Below are 20,181 nucleotides of genomic sequence, written 5' to 3'. Positions count from 1 at the left end.
TAATCCTATCAGCATGCTCTAGCTTAAAAAAGGAAAAAAAAAACAAAAAAAAACAAAAACACATTAAACAGGCACCATTCTTGTCCCTAATAGACATAGGTCTTTATTAAAGTTGGACTGCAAGCATAAAGATAAATACATATAAAGGGTCCTGCTTAACTGCCATAGGTTATGCATTGCTGCCCATCCAGTTCTAAGATTTACACAGTTCTGCCCCAGACTTTTCTGACAAGGCAGGACACCCTTTTTACTGAAATGTGGGGTCTTGTGCCCTACTATGGTGTATATTACACTATTTAAAATAATTTCTCCTGATGAAGCCACGTGACCCGGTGGCGTAACACGTAGGGGAGGGACTCTGACATTACGTCGTTTAAAGCTACATAGAGCAAGTATTTAACAAGATTTGAAAACATTACTGTGGATTCAAATTTTAACATTTCAATGCAGTTTTAACTTGTAATACATGTGAGTGCACTACTATATTTAATGAATTATGTTTTAAAAAAGATAAGGCACTATATATTTTTTATTACATTCCATGGCCATTATACCTATGGAGAAAAATTCCTAAGGAAGCAAGGAGACCCCCTAGTGCAGTGGTTCTCAACCTTCCTAATGCCGTGACCCTTTAATACAGTTCCTCGTGTTGTGGTGACCCCCAACCATAAAATTATTTACCCAGTAATTATAATTCATGAGTGTCGTTTTACCTCCAATACTGCTGCTTTCAACACAGTAGCTGCTTTTAACAGAGTAGCTGCTTTCAACAAAGCAGCTGCTTTCTACACAGTAGCTGCTCTTTACACATCGGAAATATGTGTTTTCTGATGGTCTTAGGGGACCCCTGTGAAAGGGTCGTTCGACCCCCAAAGGGGTCGCGACCCACAGGTTGAGAACCAGTGCCCTAGTGGGAAGAGGGATACTCCTGTCCACCATCTGCTCCAGGAAAACCCATAAGGAAGCAAGGAGACCCCCTGCTGGAAAGAGGGAACACTCCATTCATCCATCCCAGAGAAAGAGGGATCCATCCCATCCATTTAGCACTTAGCCCCATTAAAGGGACACAAGTCTTTTATGACATAACTTATCGATTTGGTCATATACACCATGTGAGAGCACAACCGGTCAAGGTGTACAAATTTTTCTTATGATTGGTGAACTGCACAGTTAATCATTTTGTATCGCAGCACTGGAAGAAGTGTCAAAGTCAAGGATTTAATAAAGGACATGTTTGTAGAAATAATATAATTGCAGAGATATCATTATGCACATTTGTAAAGCTGGATTGTTATTTATTTATACTTTTTTTGAAATTGGTAGTGGAGCGCGACACTATTTCTTATGTCAACTTTTTACTACTGCAGTTGAGCAACACTTACAGGACATGTCCCTTCTCCAACCTTTGACTGGGTAGTAAAGCAGACTTATGAGCTCCCCTCTCTAAAGCTGGCCATACATGGATTGAAACTTGGTCAGTTCAGCAGGGACTGGCTGAATTTCGATCCATGTGTTGCTGGTGGGGGTTTTATAGATGTCGATCTACCAATCGACCTCTGCACAACTGCCCTACTGGAAAACTCCAGCTCGATCAGTGCTGCCTGCTACAGCCATCACAGCTGATCAGTGTATTTTGGCGGCCGACTGCATAATGCATATATGAGGTGGCAAGGAAGTGAGCTTTAATGCTCAGCCGCTGCATATATGCGTCAACTATGGCAGGAGGGTTAAGTTGAGAGTGTGTTCACTGCACACTGACTCCCAATTATGAGACGGCTGTGACAGCCAATAACAGTGAGCAGTGATATCAGAGTAAGCAATTTCAGTACAGGAAAGAAGCGTGTACAACTATGCAAGATTGAAGGTAAGACTAGATGTTCAGTTTTAAAGAATACAGGACAAAACTAATACAGGACAAAACAAGAGTACCATGCAATCCTGTGCGGGAAAATGCAATGCATTTGCAAACTGTGTTTGGGGTGTAATTAACTTTAACACCCGCTGCAGATAGCAAATGAAGTGTGTTCTGCATGTGGTCTGAATTTCACAGGAAAGCAGTCTGTTCCTGTGAATCATGTGCAGGCATGGAGTGAACTGACCGTCAACCAAACTTTTGAGCCACAAGGCTTAACAGCCAAGATGGCTGGTGTCCCAGCTGAACACGTGCGGCAATATGGAAAGCACGCATCAAACAGAGGCTGTGATGGCAGCTTCCTTATCTGTAAACGATAGCAGGATTTACTTCTGCTTTAGTAGACAGGAGCCAGGCTGGTAGAGAATCATCAGCTACCTTACAAATCACTGAAGACTTTTGTAACGTTATCCATTTTACTTTATACAAATCTTGATCCAAGCAACAAAGCTGGTCAAGCAAACCTGTGCAGCCACTAAAGCTTGACAACATTTAATTTTTTATAATAATTATCCAAGTGGGACATGTTATCAAATCTAGTTAGAAGACAAACTGGTTTTCATGGCCATCAAATGTCTCCCCAGACATGTCTCTTGGTAAACGCAAGTTATTCCTTCACAGAAGAGGCTAAAGAGAATTCCAACACACAAGCAGGTATGCCATCTTACCTTAAGAAGTTAGGATTGGTATGTCCTGTTTAGAAGATAGAGCCATGTGGCTTTATTCAACATTGTTTTCTTCTGTTCCACCTACAGTATTATACTAATTTTCAGAGCCATGTGCTTTTCAAAACACTTTAATATTTCGATGTAACACAGCTGGGCTCATACCACAAAGGAGCAATTTTACAGTAATTGTTCCATGACATGACGGCAATAAAACACACTCTGAGGGCTAGTTCACACCACATGCGGTCCAGAGCTTTTTTTTGTTCTGCATCCAAAATGCATAGAAAGTAGGTTACATGGTTTTCAATTGCACACTTCACACCAGTACTTGCAGTCCAGTGTGTTTCGGTTTCAGAAAAAAAAAAAAATAGTCATAGAACATGCTGCAATTTTCCTGCACACTCTACTGGAACACTGTAAAAATGCATAAAAAACATACCGAACTCCAGTAGAGGGAAAACAAACAGAAAAAAGAAAATAAAATAATTTAAAACGCATCAAAAACTTGCATGAAGAAAAGCATCCAGGATGAATCTGGTGTACACTTTCGTGGTGTGAACTAGTCGTGAAAGTGGTCAAACACAGAGTACCGGTAAATACTCACTAGCACTTGGATGCCTTCCTTTTCTACCGGAGCCTTATCATATGTGGCTTCACAGACCCTCACTACAGTGGTGACTCCATATTTCTTCAGCTCCTGAGGAGAAAAAAAAATATAATGGTTTAAGAATAGTTAAGCATGACAATGCATTTATGAAAGTGCACATATTTTATATTCTGATCTCCTGCATTTTAATAAATAATATAGCTTAAATTTCATGATAATTAATCGTGCAGAATGTTAACAAGCGTTTCCAAATGGAACTAAAAAAGGAAACCTGAGCTGAGAAATATATGAGGGCTGTGATTGCCTACCTAGTTGTCCAACACCTTCAATTTCTAGGCTGTCTTTTGAAAACTATTTAGAACAGGACTGTTTAAGAACAGGGCCATCCAATTCTAATATTTCAGTTTTAATGCTGATCTCTGCACAAAGTAAAAAAAAATCCTTTTGATGTCTTCTATGGGTATGTAGTGCAAGGATTTACAGAGGTGTGTGTGCTTTTTTTAGTGGCAGCCTGTAGAAGGAATTCAAAATACCAGTACCGTGTGGGCAGGGTTAAATTAATTCAGTTAAGTCATTAATTATCAGAAGCTGTATGAGATGTGACAGACAAGCAGAGAGCTCCCCTGTCACTTCTGCAGCAACCTTGGCTGGTGCACAACGGGGACAGCCAGACCACCACTATTTTGCAGGGCAGATTACTACTGCAAACCTTTTGATTGATAAGAGTGGAAATACTATGATGGGGCCGCCAACTAGCTCATAAGCAGGTTTCAGCCATCTTACCATTATTCAAACATGGCCATTAACCACTTGCCTACAGGGCACTTATATCCCCTTCCTGCCCAGGCCAATTTTCAGCTTTCAGCGCTGTCACACTTTGAATGACAATTGCGCGGTCATACAACACTGTACCCATATGAAATTTTTATCATTTTTTGAGACAGATAGAGCTTTCTTTTGGTGGTATTTAATCACCTCTGGGTTTTTTATTTTTTGCTAAACAAACCAAAAACCACAGAAAATTTTGAAAAAACAAACATTTATAAAATTTTATAACAAAAACTAAGAAAAAATAAGTGATTTTTCTCCTTCACTGATGTACGTTAATGAGGCTGCAGTGATGGGCACTGATGGACACTAATAGGTGGCACTGATGGGTATCACTGATTGGCACTGAAGGCAGCACTCATATGACACTGATAGGTGGCACTGACTGGCATTGATAGGTGGCACTGATAGGTAGCACTGAAAGGCAGCTCAGATGGGCACTGATATGTGGCATTGATGTGCACTGGTAGGCACTGATATGTGGCATTGATGAGGCACTGGCAGGTGGCACTGATGGACACTGACAGGTGGCACTGCTGGGGCTACACTGATCATCAGTGCACATGTCCCTTCTGCGGAATGTCGATTACAAGCTTTCTCTCGAGCTGTCAGTGCGACAGCTCATGAGGAGAGAAATGCCAATAATCGGCATTTCCCTATTTACATGCGATCAGCTGTGATTGGACACAGCTGATCACATGACCGAGCCGACATCTTCGGCTCTTTCCGTTGATCGGTGAACCGCTGTGTTCGAGGGACACAGCGCACCACCGATCGGCGCGCTGTGCTCCTCCGGAGCCATGCCTGCGCAGTTAGAATGGGAGGACGTCATATGACGTCCTCCGAGAATGAGAAAACCGCCTTGCGCCCGTCATTACCTTATATAGCAGACGGGAGGCGGTTAACAAACCTATGATGTCTCAGAGCATGGGTGTATAAACTAGCCAGCACCATGTACTGTACATGTTTCCACTCTCGCAGTCAACATTGACTATTGTTAATCCTTGTGCTGATAGCATTAGTAAATGGTTTGGAAAAAATATCAGATTTACTTGTTTTAAAAAGTTTTTTTTTTTTTTTTTTTAATACATTTCTTCAGTTACTTACTGGTTTCCAGGCCTAGGCAAATGTCATACATTCCAGGAGTCTTTAGGAGAGGAGAAGGGGTTCTCTCAGCTAAGCATACTCCCCTGCCTAAGTCAAGGGCAGATGGATTCCAGGAAGTAAATGCTACACGAATCATCTGCTCTTACACAAGATGGCCATGGCCAGAAATGCTAGGTGGTGTTTTTAAAAGTGATTTCTCTACAAAATAAAGCATGGAGACATGGATGGGGGAGCTTGCCTTGAGTATTAAAAAAATAAATAAATAGTGTTATTGGTTTGTAGTGCACAGATGCAGTGTAGGTCCATTTTTAGGTTGGATAGCTGTTCTGTTACCCCTTGAGGCTTTGGTGGTAGGCTGAGGAAGACTGAGATGCCATTGGGCTCCTACCGAGTGTCAAGTGAATGTGTTCTAGTCCATGTTTGTTTTTTTAAAGCCATGGAACGAAGACGCCGTTACTTCAGGTGCACAATCTGTTCACCGATCGATTAGATTCCATCCCTCCTCTCAGCTTATGCAAAACAAGAAAGCCGGCTGCACTCAGATGACAGCAACCATAGAAACACTTTAATGCTCTGCACATCACATACAAAAGGTTTAGTGACGATTCCCAGAGGTTCAGTGCTCCTTCCTCTCCCCTGCAGCTGCCATTCACTGACACAGGGGATCATGTCACCAGACAAGACTAAAAAAAGGTAAGTATACACATCTTTTTTACAGAGGTAGTCAGGATAGGTAGCAGGAGGGGGAAGAGACCATTTTTAAGCATAGCTGGTGTGAAGCTGGAATTCTACTTAATATCTGCAATTGCAGTCACAGAAACATCAAGCTGCTGGGAGTTTGTCTTATAACCTTTATCCTTGACATGCTGGTCTATAATTTTCTCCTGTCCTCAGACAATTCTCTCCTTTGGTTTCTGTTATTCATGTTCAGTGCTGAACACATGGCAACACCAAACAGCATAGTGACTATGTTTCTCCATGGCCGACTGATTACAATACAGAAGATATGAGTGATACTAATGGCAGAAAAGAGTTTGATATATCACTATAATAATCTAAATATGTATCGATCTTTTCCAGGAGTACCAACAAATCTGTCCAGGCCATTTTAGAATATTTTTCTAGAATAAGGATTAGTTTATTATAATTTACTCTGACAAACCAAAGGCATGCAGGCATGCATGAGACAATTGCTATTAATTTCATTACTTTCCAGGAGGAATGAAGCAATCTTTCAATCCGTCATAAGGGCACCAAGAAGTCTCTATCCTTTGAAATGTTTTTTTTTTTTTTTTTTTTTTTAGCAAAGTTGGAATTACTGTATGCAATTTATTTTTTAATATATCTTACTTTTGCCTCACAGTGTTAATAAATATGTCATATGCAGCAATGCGTTATCATACGGTCATATCGTGCTCGGGAGAGGCACTGTATAGTTGGAAATGGAGGTGCATATTTGCTGATCTAAACTTCTACGCACGCCATTTTTTTTTTATTGCTATATGTACTGCTGATCCCATAGTAAACAGGGTGTAAGTAAATGGCACTAGGACTTTTCTAGTACAGCCTCTTTCCTCTTTGTATGTTATAGCCCCCTTGTCTTCTGGGAGTATTCAATTACGCTCTGTGCTGGCCCAGCTCTTCAGCCCCACCCTTTATAACCTTTTATGTAGCAGCTGAGGGAGTTGTAAAGGGATAATTATAGGAGCACGGGTAGGAAAACATCAGCCTTTAAGCTGTTGCAGAACTACAAGACCCATCATGTCCTGGCCTCTGGGAGTCTTGGTTGTGGCTGTCAGAGTATTGCAATGCCTCATGAGAACTTGTAGTTCTGTAACAGCTGGAGGGCCAAAGTTTGCCTGCCCCGCCATAGTGTCACTGGAGTGACCACTCTGTGTGCTGAGGTTGCCAACATCACATTCAAAATGTTGATTCCCAGTAGCACTCTCAGGCCTTTTGGATGCTTACACAAGTGAGGTTTCAGTGGATAAAAAAAGAAAATAAAAACAAACAAAAAAACAACATGCTAAAACATAGAGTATGTTAAAAGTCCATATAATCTTATGGTCTGAAATAAAGGTCTATTTAAATATCACATTTTCCAGAGGACATCCTCTTCAAGCTTTACCGCGACTCAAACACACTGGGGGAGATTTACTAAAATGGGTGCAGTCAGAATCTGCTGCCACTGTGTATAGTAACCAATCAGCTTCTAACTTCACTTTGTTTAATTAAGCATTGGAAATAAAACCTGGAAGCTGATTGGTTCCTATGCAGAGTTGCACCAGATTCTGCACTCTCCAGTTTTAGTAAATGACCCCCACTATAAACATCTCTCTCTAAATAGCAACAATATACAACTTACCTCTGTGAATTTGTTGAGGGTGGCATTTGTTGGATTGTGAGTAATTAGAAAACGCATACACTCATAAGATATTTCCACTGGAGCAGGACGGTTCATTGTGATAACTTTAAAAAAATAAGGTTTATTTATTTTAAAAAAATCCTGAAAAAAATTCACAGCAGAAAATATTAAAAAAAATTTCTACAAAGAAAAATATATTTATATATTTGCAGGTGGAAAAGGTTATTCTGTTATTGCAAAGTCCCAATTGAGAGATGTTAGTTTTGTGAGCACTTTTTGTGGGATGCAGAGGAGCATCCAAGAGATATCCCTCACATCACTTCTAGGAGAGGAAGAGAGCTTAAAAAATGCGCATATATAGTGACCAATGGTCTCTACAGCAATGAGGCACTCATTAAAGGAGAAGATATCCCCTGTACAATTCTTCCCTTCACAAAAGGAAAAAATAAAAAGTAGTGAAAAATATGCGGCTGTGAGGTGAAATAATAAGTTAGAACTCCCATATGCTTTTCTGCGGCTGGCAAGAGTGAGTGCAGAACATGGATGGGTGGGCTCAGGGGGGTCACAGAGAGGCCTCTCTGCTCACTTGTCTGCACCAATGCTGTGCTGAGCCTGGCAGTATTCTGTGCTTATGCGCCGAATCGCCATAAATGTGCGACGTATATTCCAAGAGGAACCCTGAAAGACAAAAAGAAAAAAAAAACAAAAACCTTATACAAACTCTTATAGCATATATGACACACATAAGAATTCACTACATTTGATGTATTTTATTTATGGCAGTGTTTTCATTTATGGCAGACACTGTAGTGCGGTTACTGCCATAAATGAAAGTCATTGTAGTTTCACCTCTGTAAAGACATATCAGGAAATATCCAGCTGAACTGGAAAACCCCTATTTGCATGAGCATGTGTGAACCTCCTGCTGTTTCCAAGTTAACAGGAAGGGAGCAGTGATTACATACTTCACATACGTTCTGCAACACAAGCACAGATTATTATACAGTTCACCTGATAAAAGAGTATATAATCAGAGCAGCCTCTCTCAACCAGGGTGCCCAGGCACCCTGGGGTGCCTCGAGATTTCTTCAGGGGTGCCTTGGAAAAATTGCCCAAAATGTGTATACAAGCCAGCGGGGTGGGACAATTATGCATTTTAGTTACACAAAGGCCACAGGTTTTCATTGTGCACCATTACAACCTTCTAGCCGCCGGCACCTTGACAACCAATGACATCATCAGTTGATAAGGAGGATGTCGGCTGCCTGCACAGCATCCTTGTTTTACCCCCCTGCCTCTCACCATCAGTGCTGGGGTCACATCAGCTCAGTGATGGAGAAAAATTGCGGGAGAAGGGAAGCATTGGAATACTAGTCAGTACCAGTGTGCTAAAGTGTATTTGCTGTGGAAGAATTAATCACCTCCAATGTTGGGTGTCCTACATGTGTGGGTGTTGCTGCGTTATAGAAAACTATTAGAATAGTTTTTCACATTTTAGAATGGGGTGCCTCAAGGCTGTCCATAATTTTAAAGGGTGCCATGGGATTGTCCATAATTTTAAAGGGTGCCTTGACTGCTATCAATGCAAGCATGCTGACCACCAAGATATGAACAGGCATCTATTAACATCTGCTTCTATGCAGGAAGTGCTACATAGTACAAGCCGGCATAAACCACCCCCCCCCCCCACAAAAAAAAAAAAAAAAAACTATTGTCAGTGTTTTTCATCCAGCTTTTTCTTGAGCGTATACAAAAAAAAACAAAAAAAAAAACAAAAAAAAAAAAACACTAATATGCATAGAGCATAAAATGGATTAAAAAAAAAACAAAAAACACCTTACAAAGCAGACAGGCTCTTTATTTCATTAAATAAAAATACATGGCATGGTGCCTGTATGATGGGATGCATGAATCCTGTACATGAGCAGGAATGACACCATCCCAAGGTGGCTAATTGAGACGACCAAACACTGGCACCTGGAAGATGCCAGCACCAACGAGGGTCCTCATAGAAGTCAAACCATTTGAGCAGAGGTAAGCATTCCATTCCTTCCTTAAGTTCCACTTTAATCTGTCCCTTAAAAACCATTTAAAATCACATGACCATCTAAAAACGGGATTTACAGCCTATACCTTCGTACAGCCGTTGATTAACGTGCAGCTGTATGTTTTAGTGGTGTCTCCTGAGTGGCAATATGTCCACAACTTCCCAGCTATTCACTGGGAAATTCAGTGTGCTGCTGTTTCTCTTTCCCCACCTCTCTGTTCTCAGCTGCATAAGGAGTTTAGAAGGAATGTGATCACTTATAAAAAATAGGGGAGGAGTAGATTTATAATGTTTTACCTTCCATTTCTATTATAAACTGAATGGGTTGTTTTACAAGGTGAGGGCTTACATATACTTTAAGTTTTAAGGCTCCAGAAGTCAAAAGTTAAAAAGAAGTGTGGGGTTCTCTCCCACCCCCGCCCAAATTATACTTATCTAGGTGGATGCAGCATCTGTTCCCTGCTGGCTCGAAGTATTAGAACTTAGCGATCACATGGTTGCTGATTGCGGAGTTCTCACTGCCGCTGTGAACAAAGAGGTGAGTGTCAGTCATCGCTCTCTGCTCTGCCCCCCATGCTCATTGGAGCACTGGGCTGTGGAGGAGGAGGGAGCGGCTGGATCAGGCTCTCAAAACAGATCACCGACAGGCTGAGCCAGGTGCCGCTCCAGACTCTGGGGTGGATCCCATGACTGACCAGCTGAGTGACGTCAACCTACAGAGGGCCCGCTGTCATCTGAAACCAGGTCACAGGAGTGCAGTTTGTCCAAAAAGAACTTTGTCTGTACTTCTTTAACCGTTAGCCGCCCGGCCAATGGCCATTTGGCGGCTTGAAAAGTGCTTCAGAATTCCGGGTGCACGCCATTTGGCGTGCTCCCGCACCCGCACGGCCGATGACAGATCTGAGTACCGGCCCCTGTTGCTGGTACCATGTGACCTGCTGTGACCAATCACAGCAGGTCACATGACAGTTGTATACAATGGATGGCTTCATTCATGCCATCCATTGTATACTAGTGCCTAGCTGTGAATGGTTACAGCTAATCACATGCACATGCCATGTGATTAGCTGTGACCAAATCACAGCTAAGCACAAAAAAAAAACTTTTATAACAGAAACAAAGAAAAGCGTGTTTTTTTTTTCAAAATTTTTGGTCTTTTTTTGTTAATTTAGCAAAAAATAAAAACCCCAGCGGTGATTAAATACCACCAAAAGAAAGCTCTAGTTGTGTGAAGAAAATGATAAAGTTAGTTTGGGTACAATGTTGTATAATCGCGCAATTGTCATTCAAAGTGTGAGAGCGCTGAAAGCTGAAAACTGGCCTGGGCAGGAAGGTGTAAAATTGCACGGTATTGAAATGGATAATATTTAAAAAAAAAAAAAAAAAGAAAGGAAGTGCAGAAACAAATAGTAAAAACTATGCTATGTGGAGACACCCACAAAAAAAAATTACAAATAAAACATGCAGTGTTAATGCTAATAAACAGACTGCACCTTAATGTAATTTTTTATTTTCCCCATAATTCCACCATGATTTTGGCCTTTCAAGCATAAGGACATCATCTAATAAGGCAAATCCGATTGGTCAGCTGTTAATGCAAAGCTAGCAAAATGTGAACAGCTATATAAAGAGGTAAAAATGCTATTTATGCAGGCAAAGGATAGCCTGATGACAGAAATAATGATGAGTAGGAAGTCTAAGGCTCCATGTACACGGGACACTTCTGAATGATGGGAATTGGCTGCTGGAAAACGTAGGTTAAAAAACGTCTGTTTAGCCGTGTTTGCATACCACATTTATGAGCGTTTGCATTTGGAAGCATTTTTTAAAGACAACCTCAGGAGACCTTCCAAATGCCCAGAATACACTGAAAAACAGTAAAAAATGAACTATTTCAGACATTTTGAGAGAAACCGAGAGAGCAGTATTTGTTGAGATTAGCTGTCTTTTTTTTTTTTTTTGTGGTGTTTGGATGTGTTTCAGCTCATTTCTGTGCAGAAATTATTGCAGCAGTGTCTAACATATTTTCTTTCATGCATAACCTCAAAGTATGGTGTACCAGGTCCATTTGAGTACCGGGAAAATGCTTTGCATGCATTTTTCATGATAAAAAAAAGGCTCTGGACAGCATCTGGAAATGGAAGAGTTACATTTTTTTTTCCAAATGCTTAAACACGGTTAGCCGCGTTTACACGCATTTGAAACACTGATAAAATCTACTCTTGAACGCAAGTTTGGCGCGTTAAAAAAAAAAAAAAAAAACACGACTGTAAACGACGATGTGTACATGGACACATAGGAAAGCATTACGGAGAGTTCAGGGGCTGCTGGAAAAAAAAAAAATGCAGAAAAGCTCCTAAAAGTGAGTTGATCAGCTACAGTGTACATGGAGCCTATAAGTCACATCTAGAGCTTCTATCATTTTATCAACTAAAACCCTAACTGAAAGGAACCAACAGAACTCTCAGCAAATATCTAGACAGCAGAGATAAGGCTGGCCAAAAGAATCTGCACGGAAAAGATACAAAGGTTCCAGCATTTCTCAGAAAGTACATGCAATAAGTGGCCATTGCAGTACAGCACGAGGATTTAGTATCAGCAGTGAAAAGTGGAACGGTTACAATATTTAATGGGTCAATGTTTGACTACGAAGTTAATGATTACAGGGTGGTGTAAAGGCCGCCTACAGCTAAGGCTCTACTAGGTTGGCCAAGCTTCATGCTGTCAGCCATGGCTCACTAAACACAACACCCCATGGCTTGTTCAGTCAATGAACGGCTGAGGTTAATGAGATCACAGTAAATTACACACACTTGTACCCAAGAAGGGCAAGCCCTAAACAAAATCTAAAGACCAGACGGAAAAGGTTAATCTCTCCAAGGTAACTAAAGTGTGCCAACGCACCAGCTCACTGCCAAGATAATACATCTTGTAGAAACCTGAATGTGTGTTCAGTCTAATACTGGAAAATAAGGTGCAACAGAACATAGGACTGAGCTGTAAGAGCGCATTAATAGCAGTTCTGCTTTTTCTGTCCTATTCATTTTTTTATTTCAGGTACTTATATAGTGCTTTACATATATATTATACATTCACATCATTCCCTAACCCTCAAGGGGCGTACAATCTAAGGTCCCTAACTCACATTCATACATACACATACTAGGGCCAATTTAGACAGGAGCCAATTCACCTGCCAGCATGTCTTTGGAGTGTGAGAGGAAACCGGAGTACCCGGAGGAAACCCACACAGACACAGGGAGAACATGCAAACTCCAGGCAGGTGGTACCATGGTTGGCTTATAAACCATATCAATGCCGCAATAGTGAGAGCAACCCCTGAACTAGCTTTCTATGGAATTGGTAGCAAAGATACACGATGATGGATGTTCAAAGTACACAACTACACAGGTGGTTTTTTTATTTAATTACAAAAAAAATTTCATTTTGCAACTAAACTATATAGATAAATACTAGTAAACCAATTAATTTTCAAAGCAATGCCACAAGTACAAGATATTAAGTCATTTTATTTCAAAACCAGCTCCAACAATTAAAATCCATAAACTGCTATTGTTATGCAAAACCACTGCCCTCTGCTAAAGTTGAGTCTTTTCAATTTACCTTGATTGCATTTTATATCATTTTCTTGTGATCCATCACAGCTAGGTCCGGCTATGAGAGTGCCGCAAGGCTTGACTTGCCAATTATGCTCTGCTGTTGTAGTATTCGCTCTTCAAAAGCACCTCTCTGGACACAAGAACTACCTGTAATCTGCACTGGGGTGAAGGAGGGGAATAAGGAACGTCTTTATAAATGATTAGGGGTGTGCATAATTACACTGAAGAAAACTTGTAATTGGTGGAAAGGAGAATCCCTGGCATGAAGACATACAAACCCAGCATTTGGTGCTTCCAGAACACCAGGTTACCAGTCACCAGAGGATGTATCAAACCCTAGGCAGGTAGTAAATATTTCCTATACATACCTGAATGCTAAACAATTAACTGAAGCATTCCTTTAAATATTCAGTCGGATCATTTAGTGTTCTATAGACTTAAGTAACAGGATTTAGTACAAAGAAACCCAAAATAAAAAAAATTAAAAAATTAAAAAAAAGGCTTTTTGATGCAAGCTAAAACTATAAAAAAGGTATGAGCCTGTCAGAATGGCAGAATTGTCTTCAATATCTTCTAACACTGCACATCGTATGTTTTTACCAACTTCTAACATAACATTTTTTAAATTGTTGCTTTAAAGCAATTTATATTAGAGTTTGAATTTCTATGTATATTTTTAATCATAGATCCTTGTAGGACTCCTTTGCATCCTAAAGCCAGTCATAGATGGATCAAATCTCGGCCAATATAGCAGCAACCGACTGAGATTTGATCCATCAATGGCCTACTGGTTATACTGAAGTTAATATATCAAGCGACTTCAGTACAACCAGCATGTCAGATTTTTTTCATGCAATCACTGCCATCAGCTATAGCTGCCAGCAGTGATCATTATATTCTTCCGACAGCGAAGGCTCCCAGCCGGCAGAACAAAATAGTGCTGCAGGCGTGATCTCCCCATCAACACCGACTGTGCTGATGGGGGAATCAAGCAGTTTTCTTTCCTTCCACCCATGGTAGAAGAAAATAAAATTGCATAAACTAAGGGTTGTTTAAAACCTGGAGGCTAGGCACCATTCTGTACATTCAGACCTATCCCATAAGATAAAGGATTTTTTACATTACTATATATTATTTTTATTTATGTATTCTCCTTGCATCTGATTGGGTATTCTTTACAAAGTAAAGCTTTAACACAAAAGAGAAAAGAAAAAAAAAAAAAAAAAAGCGCAACTGCACAGTCTATTTGTGTTTGGTAAATCAACCCCATAGTTCCAAGCCCATCTCAGGAGAGAGCAATAGAGGGTGGCTACGTTCCTATACTGAGAACAAACAGCTATTCCTAAAAAAAAAAAAATATAAATAAATAAAAAAGCCAGATCACAGCAGAAAAAACAAAAAAAATTCAGGTGGATATTTGAAGGAGGCTGGGACCAATAGAAGAATATATTAAAAAAAAATCTAAAAAAGAACATATACTTTAAAATATCTATTTTCTTTTTAAATCAGAGTGTTTCAATCAGAGTGTGAGAGTACTAGAACAGCCACTGGTGTGCTATAGGATGACTAATATGCATTTTCTTAAAAAATGAACTTTGAGATGTCACAGACATTTCATTAAAGTGGTTGTAAGTCCTTCTATATACCCAGTGAAGTGACTGGCCTCAGGTAATACACAGAGATGAATCAAATCCTCCTACGTAAGTTGTACCTGTGTATCAGCAGTCTTCTCTTCATCAGTTCACAGTGCAGAATTTACACAGGATCACTCAGCTTTGAAAAGCAGGGGGCGGGGAGCTGAAGTTACACCAGTGAGGAGAGCTCTGAGAGCTGATGGAGAAAAGGGGCATGCCCTCCTTCACACAAGAACAGAGCTGAGGCTGTAAATCACTGACTGTGCCCTCCCCTGTCTCTATTTTCCACTTGGTGTCAGGAAAACTTGTCTGAAGTGACTCATGCTGATAGCAGAGGAACAAGGCAGCACACAGAAATGTCACTTAGTGCTCTAAATTAAGATAAGCACACACTAGAGGGATATGCTTTGTTCATATTTCATGTCGGAGGTTTAGGGCTCATGTACACTGCAGCTGCTAAACTGACATTCAGAAGCGTTTTTTTCAGCAGCCCCTGAACTCTCCCTAATGTTTTCCTATGTGTCCATGTACAAATCTTTGTTTGCAAGCAGTTGAGTTTACAGTCGTTTTCTTGAACGCACCAAAATTGCATTCAGGAGTAGATTTTACCAGCATTTTAAACGCTTGTAAAGGCATGTAAATGCAGTTAACCACATTTACAGTTAGACATGATTTTTTGACAGGTCCATATCCAGATGCTGTCCAGAGCCTTTTTTCTTCATCAAAAATGCATGCAAAGTGTTTTACATGTATTCAAATTGCAGTCAGTTCCAAGTTCAGAGTGAACGAAAAAAATGGTAGAACGTGCTGAATTATGCTCATGATGGGATCCATAGTGAATACAACCAGAAAAGACAGGTCATCTCAACACATACTGCTCTCTCTGCTTCTGCTCTATTTCTCTCAAAATGTCTGAAATAGTTAATTTTTTACTATTTTTCAGTGCATTCTGGGCATTTGGGAGGGTCTCCTGAGGTTATCTTTTAAAAAACGCTTCAAACGCACATAAACGCGGCTAAATGCGCATAAACGCGTTATGCAAACGCAGCTAAACTGACATTTTTTTTTAACCTACGTATCTAGCAGTCAGTTTCCATTGGTCAGTAGAGTTTTCCAAACACCCTGTGTACATTAGTCCTTACAACCACTTTAAAGTTCAATTGTCTGCAGTGCACTGTAAGGAGGTGGATTGGGTCACATTGCATACACAAAAAAAAAAAACACAAAAGTTACTGAATGCCACAATTATTTTTTCAGCACACATCAGCACAAAGTGGTGGTGTGAACTGGCCAAGTAGGATACAAGGAGTCTTGCCTTGTCTTGCAGTGGGACTGCACTAGATTGGCTGCCCAACGCAGTCCAACCACATCTGGAGTAAACCGGCCCCAAGAATCAGCACTGTTCGTGGAATAAGGGGTGGGAGTGATCTGTGGTACTCGCTGACAAAATGAGGAGCGCTTTCCATAGGTTTCATCATGTAAAAGGCAAGCCAAGAAGACTACCAGTCTAATATGTTTAACTACTTCCCGTACGACCCATGTATATAAACGGCCGGGCGGGGCAGTGCAAGAGTGGGTGGCCATTTATAAATGTCCTCCCTGCTTGTGCGCAGCACAGCAATCCGTTGCCGGAAACAGCGGAACACCGATCATTGTACGGGACCTCTGTGTGAGGTCCCAATCATGTGATCACTGATTGGCCGATCATGTGACCACATGAATAGTAGTAAGCAAGATGTCACTTCTGAACTCAGCTAGACTCATCCACCTCACCACCCGCTCCACCTCTGCCACCCCCCTCTGCCTCTCCCTCCACTGGCTCCCGATTGCCCAACGCATCAAATTTAAACTTCTAACCCTGACCTACAAAGCCGTTCACAACACTGCCCCCGACTACCTCACCAACCTGATCCCCAAGTACCGCCCTACCTGTACCCTTCACTCCTCACTGGACCTCCTTCTATCCTGCTCCCTGGTCTCCTCCTCCCATGCACGACTGCAGGACTTCTCCAGGTCCTCCCCCATCCTCTGGAACTCACTGCCCCAATCCATCAGACTGTCGCCTTCCCTCTTCACATTCAGGCGCTCCCTCAAAACCCATCTCTTCAGGGAAGCCTACCCCACCCTCACCTATCGACCATTCTCCCTCTTTCCTCCCACCCCTCATTCCCCTCAGCCACTTCCTACTGTACCTTTACCCCCTCCCTCCTAGATTGTAAGCTCGAAAGAGTAGGGCCCTCTTACCCCTCGTACGTTGTTTGTTATTGTTGTACTGTGCCATGTATTGTCCCCCCCTCTATTGTACAGCCCTGAGCAAACCCTTTGGCGCTATATAAACTCGATGTAATAATAACAATAATAATAATAATACTAGTGAAATCTGTGAATGATCACAGAGATCATATTGTACAAGGCTATTCACAACAACAGCCTTGTACCATATGACAAGCTGTGACCAATCACAGCTCACACAGTATTTCTCAAATGTCTGCAAGAATGCAGTCAGAGAGAAGGAGAAATTATTGATTTTACAGCCTTTATGGGTGTAAAAGCAATCAGTGTAAAAAAAAAAAATCTTCATCACCCCCCACAAGTAGTACAGTGTCACTATGGTGACACTGTACTGCTAGGGTGACCGTATGTTCTAAAAAAAAAATAATATAAAAAAATAAAATAAAAATGTAAAAACATTTTTGAAAAATTATAAAAAAAAATATTGGTTATAAACTAATTTGGGTTACTTTTTTTTTTTTTCTTTACTAAAAAGATAACTGAACAAATTTTGGCCAAGATTTATGAAGAAAGATTATTTGCAAAATAAATACTCTTTTCAACATTTTTGGACTTTTTCATTTATATAGCAAAAAAAATTAAAATCCCAGTGGTGAATAAATACCACCAAAACAAAGTTTTATCGGTCTCAAAAAAAAATGCTAAAAAAATTCATATGGGTACAGTGTTGCATGACCGCTCAAATATCATTCAAAGTGTGATAGCGCTGAAAGTTGAAAATTGGCCTGGACAGGAAGGGGGTAAAAGTGTCCGGACTTGAAGTGGTTAATAAGTTTAGTGTACATGTTGAAGCATAGGTAAAATGGCAGTTCTACGCAGAGAATAGGTCAGCGGTAACGTCACAGAATGCATGGATTAAAAAAAAAGTTGACTGACCAATCTATCTGCACATCAAAGCATTGCTTCCTACATGTACAGCAAGCTTCAGTTACACCGTGGTTGACCGGGATATGTTCAGCAGTGCTGAGAGATCTCTAGCTATAAATTCCTGCTAATCTCACTGACAAGCTTTATCTGGATGTATTACCTTTGCGGCAATGCATGTGGGAGCGCAGCGTTGAGGTTCTGGGCCTTCCAGTAAACAGGAAGCACTGTCGTCCTGTCCCATTGCCCAGTTCTTTTATTCTTTAGTGAAGGCACCCTCTACCTGAAGAATCAGATTTCCTCATGTGTAACCTCATCTCTGCCATGTGAGCAAAGCGAGGCCGGGAATTCTAAGCGAGAAAGAAAAGGGCCAAAAATGGGTATGCTGGGTAATTGACACCCCCCTCCGCTGCTGTAGTATGCTTACCTTGGAGCACTCCGAAAACATGAAGCTGAACAAGAAGCCTTCTGCTGACTGGCTGACTTGTCTTTTACAGACAGGAACAGCTGAGACCCTGAAAGGTTTACAAAATGCACACACTGTCAGGAGTTTGAGATCATTTTTCAAAACAGTGGTGAAGATGGAACATGAACAGGATGTTCAAGAGCTTCTCTGAAATGTGGAAACTGTAAGACTCCATAAAGAAAGACTTGTCATGTTGTGCTGCTGCTTTAAACAGTACGTCATGCTTCAGGTTGCAAGACATTTAACCACTTGCCCTCCAGAGGATTTACTCCCCCCTTCCTGATCAGGCCATTTTTTTTGCGATACGGAGCTGCGTTACTTTAACGGACAAGTGCGCGGCCATGCAACGGTGTACACAAATGAAATTTATGTCCTTTTTTTCCCCTCACAAATAGAGCTTTCTTTTGGTGGTATTTGATTGCCTGTGTATTTATTTTTTGCGCTATAAACAAAAAAAGACCCAAGAATTAAAAAAAAAAACCCTATATTTTTTACTTTTTGCTATTAAACATATCCAGTAAAAAAAATCTAATTTCCTCATAAATTTAGGCCAACATGTATTCAGCTACATGTCTTTGCTAAAAAAAAAAAAAAAAAATCCCAAAATGTGTAAATTAATTGGTTTACGTGAAAGTTATAGCGTTTACAAATGGTGGTGTATATGTATACACACACAAATTTTTTCTTACTAGCAATGGCGGTGATCAGCGACTTATAGCGGGACTGTGGCAAGCATTCCATCACTGGGGGGGAACTGTGTCACTGACATCCCCAGTGACACCAATACAGTGATCAGTGCTAATAAAAAGCACCGACACTGTACTAATGGCACTGGACAGGAAGGGGTTAACACGTGGGGTGATCAAAGGGTTAACTGTGTGTGGGGGGCTGACAGAGGAGAGATCTGTGTTGTTTATACACAGATCTCTCCCCTTTTGGCTAGATCACTGATGCCATACAGGTCTCCTGCATGTGAATCGCACAGGAAAGCTGTGCAATTCCTGTGTGATTCACTTGTAGTTCTGGGCAGTGCAGTACAGTGAAAACGCACTACACCAAAGGTAGTCAAATGAACTACTTTTGGAAATGCACTGCAACTGGATTGCAAGGTACTTTTGAACCATGCAATCCAGAGCGGGCAAATGCACTGCGTTTGCATCCTGTTTTAGGTGTCGGTAACTTACTGAAGTTGGGCAGTGCGATTGGAATGTGGCTCGGGAAACCAGCACAGAATGTGGTTCTCCAGCACCATGTTCTAGCATGAATGGGCCACAGTGAATCAGTAAAACCTGTATCAGCAACGATGATACTAGTGCAGCTTTTCTCAACCAGGGTGCCCAGGCACCTTGTGGTGCCTGGAGGCTTCTTCAGGGATGCCTTGGCACATTAGCTGAGTGATGTAGAAAAACTGAGGGAGAAGAGAAACGCTGGAATACTACTCAGTACCAGTGTGCAAAAGTGTCTTTGCTTTGGAAGAATAAATCACCTCTAATGTTGTGTGTCCTACATGTGTGGATGTTGCTTTGTTATATAAAACTATTTGAATAGTTTTTCACATTTTAGAGGGTGCCTCGGGACTGTCCATAATTTTAAAGGGTGCCTTGACTGAAAAAAAAAAAGTTGAGAAACAGTACTAGTGTTAGAGATTAGAGTCACAAAGATACTGTATATATAGCTATTTGCTTTGTGAAGGAGGTGTGCTGATAAAAAAAAAAAACAATATATTTGCCTGTAGTGAGGTATAGTTGTAAATACATTTTACACATGGTAT

General features: G+C 40.9%; 1 protein-coding gene across 4 annotated transcripts in view; it reads right to left on the bottom strand.

Moving 5' to 3' along the window:
* PTP4A2 (protein tyrosine phosphatase 4A2) overlaps positions 1-20,181 on the bottom strand; it is a 56,531-nt gene that overhangs the window by 12,641 nt on the left and 23,709 nt on the right. For 2 of the 4 annotated variants that reach the window (XM_089673846.1, XM_089673847.1), the window contains exons 2-4: positions 8,074-8,165; positions 7,488-7,591; positions 3,185-3,277 (exon numbers count right to left, since the gene is read on the bottom strand). In XM_089673846.1, coding sequence (XP_089529972.1) covers positions 3,185-3,277; positions 7,488-7,583 — 189 coding nt within the window. In that variant the 5' untranslated portion in view covers positions 7,584-7,591; positions 8,074-8,165. Of the gene's footprint in view, positions 1-3,184; positions 3,278-7,487; positions 8,166-18,107; positions 18,142-20,181 lie in introns of those variants that run through there. The other 2 variants (XM_089673845.1, XM_089673844.1) reach the window with 2 other exon arrangements.

The sequence above is a fragment of the Staurois parvus genome, unplaced genomic scaffold (assembly GCF_062004578.1).
Source record: "Staurois parvus isolate SC_StPar_1 unplaced genomic scaffold, SC_StPar_1.0 ptg000145l, whole genome shotgun sequence".
Taxonomy (NCBI): Eukaryota; Metazoa; Chordata; class Amphibia; order Anura; family Ranidae; genus Staurois; species Staurois parvus.
The sequence above is the reverse complement of the archived record's forward strand: the minus strand, read 5'-3'. Positions and strand labels throughout refer to the sequence as shown.